Source organism: Pristiophorus japonicus, chromosome 4, assembly GCF_044704955.1.
Source record: "Pristiophorus japonicus isolate sPriJap1 chromosome 4, sPriJap1.hap1, whole genome shotgun sequence".
Lineage (NCBI taxonomy): Eukaryota > Metazoa > Chordata > Chondrichthyes > Pristiophoridae > Pristiophorus > Pristiophorus japonicus.
Window position 1 is genome coordinate 7,408,409 of NC_091980.1, and position 17,008 is coordinate 7,425,416.

The 17,008-nt window shown below is 50.5% G+C and overlaps 1 protein-coding gene across 1 annotated transcript in view; it reads right to left on the reverse strand.

The window, feature by feature from the left end:
- The window catches only part of ndst1b (N-deacetylase/N-sulfotransferase (heparan glucosaminyl) 1b), a 367,233-nt gene that overhangs the window by 134,724 nt on the left and 215,501 nt on the right, over window positions 1-17,008 (reverse strand). The window contains exon 3 of the mRNA XM_070877113.1: window positions 13,355-14,742. Within this exon, the coding sequence (XP_070733214.1) occupies window positions 13,355-14,350 (996 nt within the window). The 5' untranslated portion in view covers window positions 14,351-14,742. The remainder of the gene's footprint in view (window positions 1-13,354; window positions 14,743-17,008) is intronic.

Here is a 17,008-nt window from a genome sequence, read left to right on the forward strand (position 1 = left end):
GATTTCACAATTCCCAGCACGCAAGGCAACCGGAACATACTCTCGCAATATCCCTTGAGGTTTATCGCAGGACGACCCCCCCCCCCCAGCCAAACTATGACCTGACCCCTTTATAACAGTGATGCTGTCGTCTTCCTGCGACAGCTCTCTGACCCGAGGGTTAGACCGGATCGACTCAATGGCGGCTCACACAATGCAGCACTCCCTCGGTGCTGCACAGTCCCAGCCGCCATTCCTGGCACGGTGTGGGCTGCAAGTCCTCACCCCGCACAAAGTGCTGGGCAGCTTCCTCAAATAATATTTGTACTCGGGACGTGTGCGGCAATGGCTAGCCCGCATTTATTGCCCATCCCCAGTTGCATTGCGGGGGTGGGGGGGGGGCTGCATGGGGGGAGGGGAAGGGGCATCTCCTTGAACTGCTGCAACCCTTCTGATGTCAGCGAGGTGGTTTGATACTGAAGGAGTGTTGGCGATGACAGATACACAGGGGGCAAAATTGCCCCACGCCCCGAATAAGGGCACTAATCTTCCGACGCCGGGGGTCTGTGTCCTGGCAGGGGGGGGCAACTGAGTCCTGGGGTGGTGGTGGGGCTGAGACCCGGGGTTGGGTGGGGGGGAGGGGGGGACAAGGTCTCTGTCCCAGGGTGGGGGAGTGGGTGGCGGGGCTGTGTCCCGGCGTTGGGGGGGGGGGGGGTCTGTGTCCCGGGGGGGGGCTGTGTCCTGGGGTTGGGGGAGTGGGGAGTGGGTGGCGGGGTCTGTGTCCCGGGGGGGCAACTGAGTCCTGGGGTGGGGGTGGGGGGAGGGGCTGAGACCCGGGGGTGTGTGTATCCCGGGGAGGAGTTCAGTGCCACACTCAGGATCCCAGTGCTACACGGAGCATCCGCGCAGCTCTGATGGGCTACCACGCCCCTCCCCTCCCCTCGAGTCCCGGCGCACTCTGCCGGCCCTTTTCTGGCCAACACTGGACCACCAGGGAGGCGATCGACGGGACCAGCGGCCCAACACCGATAACGGAGCGCCGGGCTGAACGATGGCGGTCCGATGGTCGCGAGGGCCGCCATCGCTGGGGCCGACGCAAGAGCCGGCCGGCAAATTAAAATGGCGGCCCACGGCGCTAAACACCTTCCGTTTGAGGGGCGCCCCAGTAGCAGATGCCTGCATGGAGCTGGCATCGATATCCACCCGCGCCAGTCTCGCGACCTGCGGGGCGCAAAGGGCTCGTCCGCACGTCGATGAAGTCATCGCCGGGCGCGCACCGGCCCAGGACGATAATCGTGGGGCGTGACGCTACCAGTACAGCGCCCCCCCCCAAACCTCCAGGGCAATTTTACGAAAGGCACAATCACCCCCCTCGCTCGGGGAGGGGTGGGGAACGGGGCTATAAAATGGGGCAGTTTCGCCCACAGTATTTCCAATGTCAGGTCACTCGTCAGTATAAATGACCTGACCTCTGAAGGCTGAAAGGCACTGGAGACGGATTTGTTCCCCTGAATTTTAGCAAAGCCTTTCAGCAGACACAACTTGCGAGATTAAGGGGCAAAGCATTTGGGGAAGGGCGAGGAGATCATGTTGAACCTGTATCGGACCTTGGTAAGACCACACTTGCAGCACTGTGCACAGTTCTGCTTTCCGTATTGTGGAAAGGATGTAGAGGCACTGGAGAACACGCAAAAACGATTCACAAAGATGATTCACGAGAGGATATGCTGATCACGAAAGGATGGACAGGCTTCAAGAGAAGAGAAGGCCAAGGGGAGACCTGATGGAGGTCTTTAAGATAATGAAAGGGTTTGATAGGGCAGACACAGAGACGATGTCTCCACTCGTTGAGGTGCCCAAAACTAGAGGCCATAAATATAAGGTAGTCATTCGTAAATCCAATGGGGAATTCAGGAGAAACTTCTTCACCCAGAGAGTGGTGAGAATGTGGAACTCGCTGCCACAGGGAGTGGTTGCGGAGAACAGTATCGATGCATTTAAGGGGAGGCTGGTTAAACACTGAACTGGGACACAGAGTCCCTCGAGCACTGTTCTGAAGGTTCATCAGAAGACAAAAATGACCTCTGGAATGCATCATCATCATAGGCAGTCCCTCGGAATCGAGGAAGACTTGCTTCCACTCTAAAAATGAGTCCTTAGGTGGCTGAACAGTCCAATACGAGAGCCACAGACCCTGTCACAGGTGGGACAGACAATGGTTGAGGGAAAGGGTGGGTGGGGAGTCTGGTTTGCCGCACGCTCCTTCCGCTGCCTGCACTTGTTTACTGCACGCTCTCGGCGACGAGACTCGAGGTGCTCAGCGCCCTCCTGGATGCACTTCCTTCACTTAGGGCGGACTGGTCTTTGGCCAGGGACTCCCAGGTGTCAGTGGGGATGTTGCACTTTATCAGGGAGGCTTTGAGGGTGTCCTTGTAACGTTTCCTCTGCCCACCTTTGGCTCGTTTGCCGTGAAGGAGTTCCGAGTAGAGCGCTTGCTTTGGGAGTCTCGTGTCAGGCATGCGAACAATGTGGCCCGCCCAGCGGAGCTGATCAAGTGTGGTCAGTGCTTCGATACTGGGGATGTTGGCCTGGTCGAGGACGCTAACATTGGTGCGTCTGTCCTCCCAGGGGATTTGCAGGCGGTACAGATACTGGCACAGTACTGCTCCCATATCCCTTGAACCCCATTTTACTTCATCTACATTTCCGATCTAACCCCGATTCTTGACACTGGACCAGAAATTATGTCGGTGGCTTCCCGTGGGCGCACTCCTCCGACCAAATTTATTTTTTATCGAAAGTACCTGGCGGTCCCGGAGGAATGAACACTTGCGCTCCAAGGCCTAGCAGTACAGCCCAGCGCGGACTCCCATGTATCCTGGGATCAGACGGGCATCCTGGGATCACATGGGCCTAGACCACCAATCACAATGCTGTATTCTCATTCATAGCAATGGTCAGTTCCGTTTGAGCGAGTGCCCGTTAGCATGGGCTCAATTTCCCCCAGTGAATTGCGCCTTTTTTTTTGGAGCAGGCTGCTCTTTTTTGCCTAAGTTGAGAGAATAGTGTGTGCCAGGGACCGAGAATGGGACCGGACCGGGAGAATGGGGACCGAGAATGGGAATGGACCGGGAGAATGGGGACCGAGAATGGGGACCGAGAATGGGACCGGACCGGGAGAATGGGGACCGAGAATGGGAATGGACCGGGAGAATGGGGACCGAGAATGGGGACCAAGAATGGGGACCGAGAATGGGAACGGACCGGGAGAATGGGGACCGAGAATGGGAACGGACCGGGAGAATGGGACCGGATCGGGAGAATGGGGACCGGGAGAATGGGGACCGAGAATGGGAATGGACCGGGAGAATGGGGACTGAGAATGGAGTCCGGACCGGGAGAATGGGGACCGAGAATGGGAATGGACTGGGAGAATGGAGACCGAGAATGGGACCAGACCGGGAGAATGGGGACCAAGAATGGGAATGGACTGGGAGAATGGGGACCGAGAATGGGGTCCGGACCGGGAGAATGGGGACCAAGAATGGGAATGGACTGGGAGAATGGGTCAGAGAATGGGACCGGACCGGGAGAATGGGGACAGAGAATGGGAATGGACTGGGAGAATGGGGACCGAGAATGGGACCGGACCGGGAGAATGGGGACCGAGAATGGGACCGGACCGGGAGAATGGGGACCGGGAGAATGGGGACCGAGAATGGGAATGGACTGGGAGAATGGGGACCGAGAATGGGACCGGACCGGGAGAATGGGGACCGAGAATGGGAATGGACTGGGAGAATGGGGACCGAGAATGGGGTCCGGACCGGGAGAATGGGGACCGAGAATGGGAATGGACTGGGAGAATGGGGACCGAGAATGGGAATGGACCGGGAGAATGGGGACCGAGAATGGGGTCCGGACCGGGAGAATGGGGACCGAGAATGGGAATGGACTGGGAGAATGGGGACCGAGAATGGGACCGGACCGGGAGAATGGGGACCGAGAATGGGAATGGACTGGGAGAATGGGGACCGAGAATGGGACCGGACCAGCAAGCCCTTTGAGCGGGGTTGGAGGTAAGTTGCTGCTATGTGTTTTTCAATTCTTTTAATGTGTTGGGAGCTGGCTGTATGCTTCAGCTCGCATTGTGTCCCTGGTTACTATGGCAGTCCGATCTTTTTGGCGCAGATCAAGGCTCCACTCCCAAATCTTTATTTTTGGCGAACTTAGGCCCCAAAAAAATCGGGCGTAACTCTTCAAGTACGCCCAAAAAGTGCTATGGGGAAAACTGAGCCCTATGATTGGGAATATCCCCACAAAACACAGAGCAACAATATAAAACTTAAAAAAACACCTCACAATTAAAATTGAATTAAATTAAATGTTTTCGAAAAAAATATTATTTTTAGAAATTTAAAAAAATATGTTTTAATAGGGTTAGAAATAAACTTACCTTAAAGAACAAGGTTTTTAAGCAGAAAAATTAGTGATAAAATTATAACTTTCTACATTTTAATACTCCTACGCTGGTAAAAGCAGGCCTTACAATTGCTTTTTCCTGGCGGAAGAGTTTGAAGGACAATCGTTGGGCAAATGGCCCAAATATCCGCCCGCGAAGGCCTTCCTCCTGGGGATGCGTGCGATCTGTCTAAAGGACATTTGATGAAAAGGACATCGAAGTTTTAGAGAGGGTACAATGCAGATCCACTGAGAATGTTACCCGATATGAGGAAATACAACATAGAAAGGCGAAAAAAAAATGGTGGTTTGTTTTGTTAGAACAATGCAGGGCCTTGCGAGGCCTCCGTGGGCACGGAGCGAACATCGTACACACCAGCTGAGGCCGCACTTCACAGCCCAATGTTTTCGCCTCGGCCGCTAACATACAGGTGCAGCAAGCAGTTAGGAAGGCAAATGGTACGTTGGCCTTCATTGCAAGAAGATTTGAGTACAGGAGCAAGGATGTCTTACTACAGTTATACAGGGCCTTGGTGAGACCGCACCTGGAGTATTGTGTGCAGTTTTGGTCTCCTTACCGAAGAAAGTATATACTTGCCATAAGGGGAGTGCAGCGAAGGTTCACCAGACTGATTCCTGGTACGGCAGGACTGTCGTATGAGGAGAGATTGGGTCGACTAGGCCTGTATTCACTAGAGTTCACAGACAGCAAGAGTTTCTATAGGTGTATAAAAAGGAAAAGAGTGGCTAAAGTAAATGTTGGTCCCTTAGAGGACGAGACCGGGGAATTAGTAATGGGGAACATGGAGATGGCAGAAACTCTGAACAAATATTTTGTATCAGTCTTTACGGTAGAGGACACTAATAATATTCCGACAGTGGATAGTCAAGGGGCTATAGGAGGGGGAGGAACTTAACATAATCACAATCACTAAGGAGGTGGTACTCAGTAAGATAATGGGACTAAAGGCAGATAAGTCCCCTGGACCTGATGGCTTGCATCCTAGGGTCTTAAGAGAAGTAGCGGCAGGGATTGTGGATCCATTGGTTGTAATTTACCAAAATTCCCTGGATTCTGGGGAGGTCCCAGCAAATTGGAAAACTGCAAATGTAACACCCCTATTTAAGAAAGGAGGCAGACAAAAAGCAGGAAACTACAGACCAGTTAGCCTAACATCTGAGGTTGGGAAAATGTTGAAGACCATTTTTAAAGAAGCAGTAGCAGGACATTTGGAAAAGCAAAATTCGGTCAGGCAGAGTCAGCATGGATTTATGAAGGGAAAGTCATGTTTGACAAGTTTGCTGGAGTTCTTTGAGGATGTAACGAACAGGGTGGATAAAGGGGAACCAGTGGATGTGGTGTATTTGGACTTCCAGAAGGCATTTGACAAGGTGCCACATAAAAGGTTACTGCACAAGATAAAAGTTCATGGGGTTGGGGGTAATATATTAGCATGGCTAGAGGATTGGCTAACGAACAGAAAACAGAGAGTCGGGATAAATAGTTCATTTTCTGATTGGCAATCAGTAACCTGTGGGGTGCCGCAGGGATCAGTGCTGGGACCCAACTATTTACAATCTATATTAACAACTTGGAAGAAGGGACTGAGTGTAACGTAGCCAAGTTTGCTGACGATACAAAGATGGGAGGAAAAGCAATGTGTGAGGATGACACAAAAAATCTGCCAAAGGACATAGACAGGCTAAGTGAGTGGGCAAAAATTTGGCAGATGGAGTATAATGTTGGAAAGTGTGAGGTCATGCACTTTGGCAGAAAAATCAAAGAGCAAGTTATTATTTAAATGAAGAAAGATTGCAAAGTGCTGCAGTACAGCGGGACCTGGGGGTACTTGTGCATGAAACACAAAAGATTAGTATGCAGGTACAGCAAGTGATCAGGAAGGCCAATGATATCTTGGCCTTTATTGCAAAGGGGATGGAGTATAAAAGCAGGGAAGTCTTACTACAGCTATATAAGGTATTGATTGGTGAGGCCACACCTGGAATACTGCGTGCAGTTTTGGTTTCCATATTTACGAAAGGATATACTTGCTTTGGAGGCAGTTCAGAGAAGGTTCACTCGGTTGATTCCAGAGATGAGGGAGTTGACTTATGAGGTTGGGCCTCTACTCATTGGAATTCAGAAGAATGAGAGGTGATCTTATTGAAACGTATATGATTATGAGGGGGCTTGATAAGGTGGATACAGAGAGGATGTTTCCACTGATAGGGGAAGACTAGAACTAGAGGGCATAATCTTAGAATAAGGGGCCGCCCATTTAAAACTGAGATGAGGAGAAATTTCTTCTCTCAGAGGGTTGTAAATCTGTGGAATTTGCTGCCTCAGAGAGCTGTGGAAGCTGGGACATTGAATAAATTTAAGACAGAAATAGACAGTTTCTTAACCGATAAGGGAATAAGGGGTTATGGGGAACGGGCAGGGAAGTGGACCTGAGTTCATGATCAGATCAGCCATAATCGTATTGAATGGCGGAGCAGGCTCGAGGGGCCATATGGCCTACTCCTGTTCCTATTTCTTATGTTCTTATGTAACAAGGGGTCACAGTCTCAGGATACGGGGTAGGAAATTTAGGACCGAGATGAGGAGGAATGTTTTCACTCAGAGGGTGGTGAACCTGTGGAATTCTCTACCACAGAAGGCTGTGGAGGCCAAGTCACTGAATAAAGAGGGAGATAGATAGATTTCTAGACACAAAAGACATCAAGGGGTATGTGGAAAAAGCGGGAATATGGTGATGAGATAGAGGATCAGCCATGATCATATTGAATGGCGATGCAGATTCAAAGGGCTGAATGGCCTACTCCTGCTCCTATTTTCTGTTTCTAACCCTGGAAGTGTATCCCACAGCCCCAGAACACTGCGTGTGTAAAGTCTTGCACTTTGTTCCAAATCTCTCGCATTTATTCTTGTATTAGTGGCCCCTCATTCTTGACCCCCAGCACTATTGGACATAGTCTGCTTCTAACTAGCCCGTCCTGTTATATATGCAACCCTATGTAACCAGCACACTACCACCACCAGAGGGCGCATCTGTTGGAGTTCCAAGGGATCCCAGCATCCCTTGGGAGCACTATGCATAAGCAGGCCTCCCATGCTGTACCAGCACTCTGGAATTAGAATAAAGAGACTAAGGTCATCTTGCTTTATTCATAAGAACATAAGAACATAAGAATTAGGAATAGGAGTAGGCCATCTCGCCCCTCGAGCCTGCTCCGCCATTCAACAAGATCATGGCTGATCTGGCCATGGACTCAGCTCCACTTACCCGCCCGCTCCCCGTAACCCTTAATTCCCTTATTGGTTAAAAATCTATCTATCTGTGATTTGAATACATTCAATGAGCTAGCCTCAACTGCTTCCTTGGGCAGAGAATTCCACAGATACACAACCCTCTGGGAGAAGAAATTCCTTCTCAACTCGGTTTTAAAATAGCTCCCCCGTATTTTGAGGCTTTGCCCCCTAGTTCTAGTCTCCCCGACCAGTGGAAACAACCTCTCTGCCTCTATCTTGTCTATCCCTTTCATTATTTTAAATGTTTCTAAAAGATCACCCCTCATCCTTCTAAACTCCAACGAGTAAAGACCCAGTCTACTCAATCTATCATCATAAGGTAACCCCCTCATCTCCGGAATCAGCCTCGTGAATCATCTCTGTACCCCCTTCAAAGTTAGTATATCCTTCCTTAAGTAAGGTGACCAAAACATTCAACACATAACACGTCCCATCGTTTCACAATGTTAAACACTGACCATATCGCCCTGTGACCTGCATTGTTTCGACAAACAACCACCATTTTTTTAAGTCTTCCTATTTGTATTTCCTCATATCGGGTAACATTCTGAGTGAATGTTTTGGTCTCCGTATTTAAGGAAGGATATACTTGCATTGGAGGCAGTTCAGAGAAGGTTCATTAGGTTGATTCCGGAGATGAGGATTTTGACTTATGAAGATAGGTTGAGTAGGTTGGGCCTGTATACATTGGAGTTCAGAAGAATGAGAGGTGATCTTATTGAAACATACAAGACAATGAAGGGGCTCGACAAGGTGGATGCAGAGAGGATATTTCCACTCATAGGGGAAACTAAAATTCGGGGACATAGTCTCAGAATAAGGGGCCGCCCATTTAAAACAGAGATGAGGAGGAATTTCTTCTCTCAGAGGTTTGTAAATCTGTAGAATTCTCTGCCCCAGAGAGGTGTGGAGGATGGGTCATTGAATATATTTAAGGCGTAGATAGACAGATTTTTGAACAATAAGGGAGTGAAGGGTTATAGGGAGCGGGCAGGGAAGTGGAGCTGAGGCCAAGATCTTATTGAATGGGGGAAATCAGCCTCGAGGAGCCAAATGACCTACTCCTAATCCTATTTCTTATGTTCTTATGAATCTGATATTGTACCCGCTCTAAAACTTAGATGTCCTTATGGCGTGGAGCCCAATAAGAAAATGAGAATCGCACTCGACACTGCTCCACCGTTCAATAAGATCATGGCTGATCTTTGACCTCAACTCCGCCCGATCTCCATATCCCTGGATCGCCTCAGTGCCCAAAAATCTATTGCTTTCAGACTTGAATATACTCAACGATGAGCATCCATAGCCCCCCCCCCCTATTCCCCGCATGCATCACTCTAAGCGAGGTGGTCTTCATCATCGATAGCGCTTATCTTTTATACTGTACATTAATGATTTAGATGAGGGGATTAAATGTAGTATCTCCAAATTTGCGGATGACACTAAGTTGGGTGGCAGTGTGAGCTGCGAGGAGGATGCTGTGAGGCTGCAGAGCGACTTGGATAGGTTAGGTGAGTGGGCAAATGCATGGCAGATGAAGTATAATGTGGATAAATGTGAGGTTATCCACTTTGGTGGTAAAAACAGAGAGACAGACTATTATCTGAATGGTGACAGATTAGGAAAAGGGGAGGTGCAAAGAGACCTGGGTGTCATGGTACATCAGTCATTGAAGGTTGGCATGCAGGTGCAGCAGGCGGTTAAGAAAGCAAATGGCATGTTGGCCTTCATAGCAAGGGGATTTGAGTACAGGGGCAGGGAGGTGTTGCTACAGTTGTACAGGGCATTGGTGAGGCCACACCTGGAGTATTGTGTACAGTTTTGGTCTCCTAACCTGAGGAAGGACATTCTTGCTATTGAGGGAGTGCAGCGAAGGTTCACCAGACTGATTCCCGGGATGGCGGGACTGACCTATCAAGAAAGACTGGATCAACTGGGCTTGTATTCACTGGAGTTCAGAAGAATGAGAGGGGACCTCATAGAAACATATAAAATTCTGACGGGGTTAGACAGGTTAGATGCAGGAAGAATGTTCCCAATGTTGGGGAAGTCCAGAACCAGGGGTCACAGTCTAAGGATAAGGGGTAAGCCATTTAGGACCGAGATGCGGAGGAACTTCTTCACCCAGAGAGTGGTGAACCTGTGGAATTCTCTACCACAGAAAGTTGTTGAGGCCAATTCACTAAATATATTCAAAAAGGAGTTAGATGAGGTCCTTACTGCCAGGGGGATCAAGGGGTATGGCGAGAAAGCAGGAAGGGGGTACTGAAGTTGAATGTTCAGCCATGAACTCATTGAATGGCGGTGCAGGCTAGAAGGGCCGAATGGCCTACTCCTGCACCTATTTTCTATGTTTCTATGTTTCTATTCAATGGGCTGGATAGTCACCGTGTTGCCGCCTCTGTTTGCCACTCGGAGGGACGGTAATGGTGGCGGAAGCATTCCCGGGCCGTCCGACCAGCTTCCAGAGCCCCGCCGGGACATTCGGCGCTGGGTTAGCGGGAGCGCGGCACAGTACCGCCCCGGGAGAGGCCAGCCGGTGTGCAACACCCGCCCGGTTGCGACATCGTTCTGAAATTTGTTTTCTGGGTGACCCTGTAGCGCGCCCTAGTGGGACCGCCGGGGAAAGCGGGAGGCCCGAGCTGTTCCCGACCCCAGCGAGGGGAGGAATGTCGGCCTGAGGCGAGTGCGGTTGGTCGTCATGCGAATTATGTTTAATGTGGGGCGAGCAAGGTATTGGGAATGTTTTTTTTGGTGGTTTCTTTATCCTCAGGGAAGCCCCGCTCAGGGTCGCTCCGAGGCCGACTATTTACCAGTTGCTCTCCGGCCTCGCGCCCTGAGAGAGGTGCGCAACTCCTCCCCTTGCGCTCCGCCCCACACTCAGGGCCCAAGCTGGTGAATTTTGTGGCTGCCGACGCTAACCATTTCCCGGGCGCTAAATGTACCGCCCCGCCGCCATTAGCGTCTCAAAAATGGGCGGTACCGAATTTCCCGCTCCATGCCTCTTGTGATAAAAGCCGAGAATCCTCTTCAGCTGTTTTTTCACAGCCTTATCCACCTCAGCTCCTGCCTTCAATGTCCTGTTAACCTGTCTCCCCCAAATCCCTCCGCTTTTCCACCGCATGGAGTTTGCTTCCACTCGGTATAATTACTGCCGTTATTTTGTTTTTACTGAAATGCCCTACTTCACACTTAATGTCGATTAACTCCATCTATCACTGTTTAGTCCTAGTTTATCTATATTCCCTTGCAGCTTTGGTTGACTGCAGAATTAGCTATACCTCCTATTTTGGTATCATCTGCAAATTTGGACAGTGTCCCTTTCGGCCTATATCCAAATCAGTGAGTAAACATGACCCAGAACTGAACCATATCCTATGGGACAACACTTCCCCTTTCCAACCACGCTGAAAGACTACCCTTAACTGCTACCCTCCGTTTTCTCCCATCTAACCACTTCTTAATTCAGTTTTTACAAAGTGTTTCACGGTATTTATAGCACATAAACGGGCCATTTGGCCCACCGGGTCCGTGCCGGTGTTTATGCTTCACACGAGCCCCCTCATCATCTCATCCCATCAACATATCCTCCTGTTCCTTTCTCCCTCATGTGTTTGTTTCCACCTCCGTAACAGCGCCCCTCTCCACCCTTGCCTCAGCTCATCCGTTGCCGAAGCCCTCATCCATGGCCTTTGTTACCTCTCGACTTGACTATTCCAATGCACTCCTGGCTGGCCTCCCACATTCTATCCTACGTAAACTAGAGATCATCCAAAACTCGGCTGCCCGTGTCCTAACTCACACCCAGTCCCGCTCACCCATCACCCCCTGTGCTCGCTGCCCCGTGTCCTAACTCGCACCGAGTCCCGCTCACCCATCACCCCCTGTGCTCGCTGCCCCGTGTCCTAACTCACACCCAGTTCCGCTCACCCATCACCCCCTGTGCTCGCTGCCCCGTGTCCTAACTCACACCCAGTCCCTCTCACCCATCACCCCCTGTGCTCGCTGCCCCGTGTCCTAACTCGCACCCAGTCTCACTCACCCATCACCCCCTGTGCTCGCTGCCCCGTGTCCTAACTCACACCCAGTCCCTCTCACCCATCACCCCCTGTGCTCGCTGCCCCGTGTCCTAACTCACACCCAGTCCCTCTCACCCATCACCCCCTGTGCTCGCTGACCTACATTGGCTCCCGGTCCAGCAACACTTCGATTTCAAAATTCCCATCCTGGTTTACAAATCCCTCCATGGCCTCGCCCCTCCCTATCTCTGTAATCTCCTCCAGCCCCACAACCCCCTCCCCCTCACCCCCCGAGATGTCTGCGTTCCTCTAATTCTGTCCTCCTGAGCATCCCTGATTATAATCGCTCCACCATCGGTGGCCGTGCCTTCTGTTGCCTGGGCCCCAAGCTCTGGAACTCCCTCCCTAAACCTCTCCGCCTCTCTTTCCTCCTTCAAGACGCTCCTTAAAACCGACCTCTTTGACCCAGCTTTTGGTCACCTGCGCTAAGTTCGACTTATGCGGCTCGGTGTCAAATTTTTTAAATCTCATAATACTCCTGTGAAGCACCTTGGGACTTTTCACTACATTAAAGGCGCTATATAAATACACAAGTTGTTGTATCTGGCTTTACCTTAAATACATCCATGCTCTTTGCCTTAACATCTCCCTGTGGTAGGGAGTTCCACACTCTAATCGGTCAGAGTTAAACCTGTCAATTTGAGGCCGGGAGACTGATTTAAATGACCGGCCCACCTCCTGGGACAGGATTGGTTGGCCTGTCTCCAGTCCCGCCCCTGTTATAACCCGGAAGTGAGAAGTTGGGTTTGAATTTTATTTTATTTTTTTAAATTTTCACACCTCCCCCGACCCAAACCCACTTGTTTTTAGGGGGCAGGGGGTTAAAGTTCTTCCCACGGTGTCAGCATTACGCACTCATAGGACCCCCACCTCGCTGCGCAAGGTTACCAATTTAGTCCACAGTCGAGGCAGTTTTGTGCCAAGGGTCCCATGCGAGTCTTCACAAACCCATTTCATCAAAGGAATCTTCAGCCAACAGAGGAGACTTTCGCCTATCATACAGAGCTGGATTTGAACCCAGAATACCGAGACCTTATTGAGGTGTGTAAAATTTTTTGAGGGGGTCCAGGCAGAGTGGATAGGAAGGACCTGTTTTCCTTGGCAGAGGGGTCAACAACCAAGGGGCACAGAATTAAAGTAATTGGATGGGAGGTTGAGAGGGGATTTGAGGGGAAATGTCTTCACCCAGAGGGTGGTGGGGGTCTGGGGTGGAACTCATGGCCTGAAAGGGTGGTAGAGGCAGAAACCCTCACCACATTGGATGAGCACTTGAAGTGCCGTAACCTACAGGGCTATGGACCCAGAACTGGAAAGTAGGATTAGGCTGGGTAGCTCTTTGTCAGCCGGCACGGACACGATAGGCTGAAATGGCCTCCTTCCATGCTGTAAATTTCGATGATTCTAGATGAAAGACAAGCCTACCAGCCCATTGCATCACACCGTGTCTCAAAATGTATATTCAGGCATCGACAGGAAGCTGATCAAAACTTTGCTCCGTTTTTGCAACGAAACAAATGCCTACCTTCACGTCCTCAGCTTTCATCCTGGTCCCCTCTTTCCCGACAAAGATGTCATCAATGTCCACCAAAATGTACCTGTCCAGCGAGAGCGATAGTCTCTTCCCCGTCAGGAAGGAGACAGCGTCCACAAAGACAAGCTTGTGGAGCCAGAAGTTCATGTTGTTTCCAAAGAGCACTCGCTGGATACCATCATGGAGCCCCAGGTCTTGGACCACCGTGGTGTGGAGCGCAGCATCCACCTCCATGTGAGGGATGTTCTCTGCTGACTTCGTCTTGGCCAGCAGAACAGGCTCGTACGTTGAATGGTTGGACTGGAAGACTGTCCAGTCATCTCCTGGCAGGAAGCCCTTCTCGATCTCCTTGGCTTTGGTGATGTAGAGAAGTGGTGACCTCGGGTTAATGCTGCAGTCTTTGAGGCCCAGGTTGGAATGGAGGTACAGCGGGAAGCCCTTCAGTTGGGCGCTCAGCAAACTATTTTCATTGGCCTTGAAAAACCCAATGATCCCCACGCTGTACTCGATGCAGTACTTGTCCAGCAGCTCCCGGTTCCAAGCGTCCAAGTTGACGTACTTTAGAATGTTCTCGTATATAATGAGGATGAAGCGCCCTCGATCCTTGTCGGTCAGGGTGGGCATGTCCCCCTTCCCGGGGGCGATTTCCGTGTGGTACTTGAAGCGGCTGGACTCGAGAATCGCCACGATCTCCTGCCCCAGCTGGGTGTACATGCTCTCGACAAAGACCAGCACCACGGGGTCAGTCCGGGAGGAGTCTGCTGGCTTCATGGGCTTCGTTGGGAACAAGCGGGAAGGAGTGACTCTGAAATCATCGCAGTCCGAGCCTTGGACCTCGCCCGAGGGCCCGGTTTCCTGCTTGGTGCCAATGTACAGGTAATAGGCGGAGATGAAGACAGTCACCATGCAGAAGGCAAAGAGCAGCAAGAGTACGCCCTGCAGTGTGAGCTGTCGAAACACTCGCCGCAACTTGTTCAGAAAACTCATGCTTTACGTCCTCCTTTCTCTTAGGCTTAAGCAGCGCAGTTAGCGGGGTGGGGGAGGAGGGGAGCGGGGGTGCGGGGGGGGGGGGGGGGGAGGTGAGGGCTTCTTTTGTGTTTGGTTCAAGAAAATAAAAATCTTCCCTCTTGCCCTTTCTTGCGTTTCATGTCACCATCGCAAATCATCGGTAGTCAGTCGTTCAAGGCCAAGAGCGGCGGCTTCCTCAGGCTGTCACGGCGTGCGCGCGCAGCTGCTGCCCTCTGTTCCCTCAGCTCGAGTGTCCACCTGCGACCTTTGGGCCTGGAGCTGGAGCCTCTCGGTGGAGAGCGAACCATGGGAGGAGGTCCAAATCTCAATCATCGAGGAGATGTTTCACAGCTGGACGAAAACGGGGCACCCTGAAATGAAATGAAGACAACACCCAGTTACTCACAAGACCACGCCGTTCACAAATTAGGCTAACGTGTTGGCAAAAAGGGACTTCCAGTTAGAGGGGTGGTGAACCTTTGGAATTCTCGAACCCAGAGAGCTGTGGAGGCTCAGTCATTGAATATATTCAAGGCGAAGATAAGACAGATTCTTGAGCTCTTGGGGAGGCCAGGGTTATGGGGAACGGGCCGGGAAGTGGAGTTGAGGTAGAAGATCAGCCATGATCTCATTGAATGGCGGAGCAGGCTCGAGGGGCCGAATGACCTACTCCTGTTCCCAATTCTAATTTATCCACAGGGCTCTATACTTTGACGCAGCCCTTTTTGCCTTCTAGGCTTGTATCTATTTTGTATTCTATCCATCTCAAACTTCCAAGATTTCCGACTGCTGATTTGTCACACCGTTTGCCCATTTTTCTGCCCAGTTTATTTGGGCCAGTTTTGTCTCTCTCAACTTCGCTGCTTTCCGGCCCAGCGTTCGTATCTTTGATTGCTTCGTTATCCTTTCCTATTCTTACAACGAACCCAATTATGCTGTGGTCACGATTTTCCCAATCGCTCTCAGACTCTCACCCCAATTATTCGACCCACTTAATTTCCCGGAGCTCAATCAAGCAACACTTCTTTCAGAAGAAGAACGTACGAACCTCAGAAATAGGAGCAGGAGCAGGCTATTTGGTCCCTCGAACCTGTTCCGCTCGAGATCAACGAGATCACGGCTGATCTTCGACCTCAACTCCATTTCCCGCCCTATCCCCATAATCCCTCGATTCCCTTAATATCCAAAAATCTATCGATCTCCGTCTTGAATATATTCAATGAAGTGGTACAATACTGTTTAAAAACATTTTGAAGATAGAGTGAGAATGAAGGATAGACATATATTTTACACTTCTTGTTTATAATACCCTGAGGATATCGTAGAATTATAGAATCATAGAAATTTACAACACGGAAGGAGGCCATTTCAGCCCATCGTGTCCACGCCGGCCGACCAAGAGCTACCCAGCCTAATCCCACTTTCCAGCTCTCGGTCCGTAGCCCTGCAGGTTACGGCACTTCAAGTGCACATCCAAGTACTTTTTAAATGTGGTGAGGGTTTCTGCCTCTACCACCCTTTCAGGCCGTGAGTTCCAGACCCCCACCCCTCAATTCCCCTCTAAATGACAAGTTCTCAGTCCCAATTACCTCCATTGCCCTCTGCCCATCGTCAAGGTGCTGACTGTAGAATGGGCTGTGATTCTACAGATGCTGACATCCACCCAGTAAGCACCTCACCCAGGTGTCCATAAGAACATGAGAATTAGGAACAGGAGGCGGCCATTCGGCCCCTCGAGCCTGCTCCGCCATTCAGTGAGATCACGGCTGATCTACCTCAACTCCACTTTCCTGCACTATCCCCATATCCCTTGATTCCCTTAATATCCAAAAAATATCAATCTCTGTCTTGAGTATGCTCAACAACTGAGCCTCCACAGCCCTCTGGGGTAGAGAATTCCAAAGATTCACCACCCTCCGAGTGAAGAAATTTCTCCCCATCTCAGTCCTAAATGGCCGACCCCTTATCCTGAGACTGTGACCCCTGGTTCGAGACTCCCCTGCCCGGGGGAAACACCCTCCCTGCATCTACCCTGTCAAGTCCTGTAAGAATTTTGTATGTTTCAATGTGATCACCTCATTCGTCTAAACTCTAGAGAATATAGGCCTAGTCTGCTCAATCTCTCCTCACAGCACAATCCCCGCATCCCAGGAATCAGTCTGGTGAACCTTCGTTGCACTCCTTCTGTGGCAAGTATATCCTTCCTTCGGTAAGGAGACCAAAACTGCACACAATACTCCAGGTGCGGTCTCACCAGGGCCCTGTATAATTGCAGTAAGATGTTCCTTACTCTTATACTCAAATCCTCTCTTAATATAGGCCAACATACCATTTGCTTTCTTAATTGCTTGCTGTACCTGCATGTTAACTTTCAGTGATTCGTGTACAAGGACACCCAGGTCCCTCTGCCCCACCATTTAAAAAATACTCAGCTTTTCTATTTTTTCTACCAAAGTGGATAACTTCACATGGGAGGCACAGCAGCCACATCCAGTGCGGACCCCAAGGGCCGAAATAGGAAGGACAAATCCCATATTATTTTTGGGATGTGGGTAAAAGAAAAATTGATAATAGTCACCCAAGGAGTGAACTCATTTATCTTCAATGAACTACTTTGAGTTACACATATATACCCCC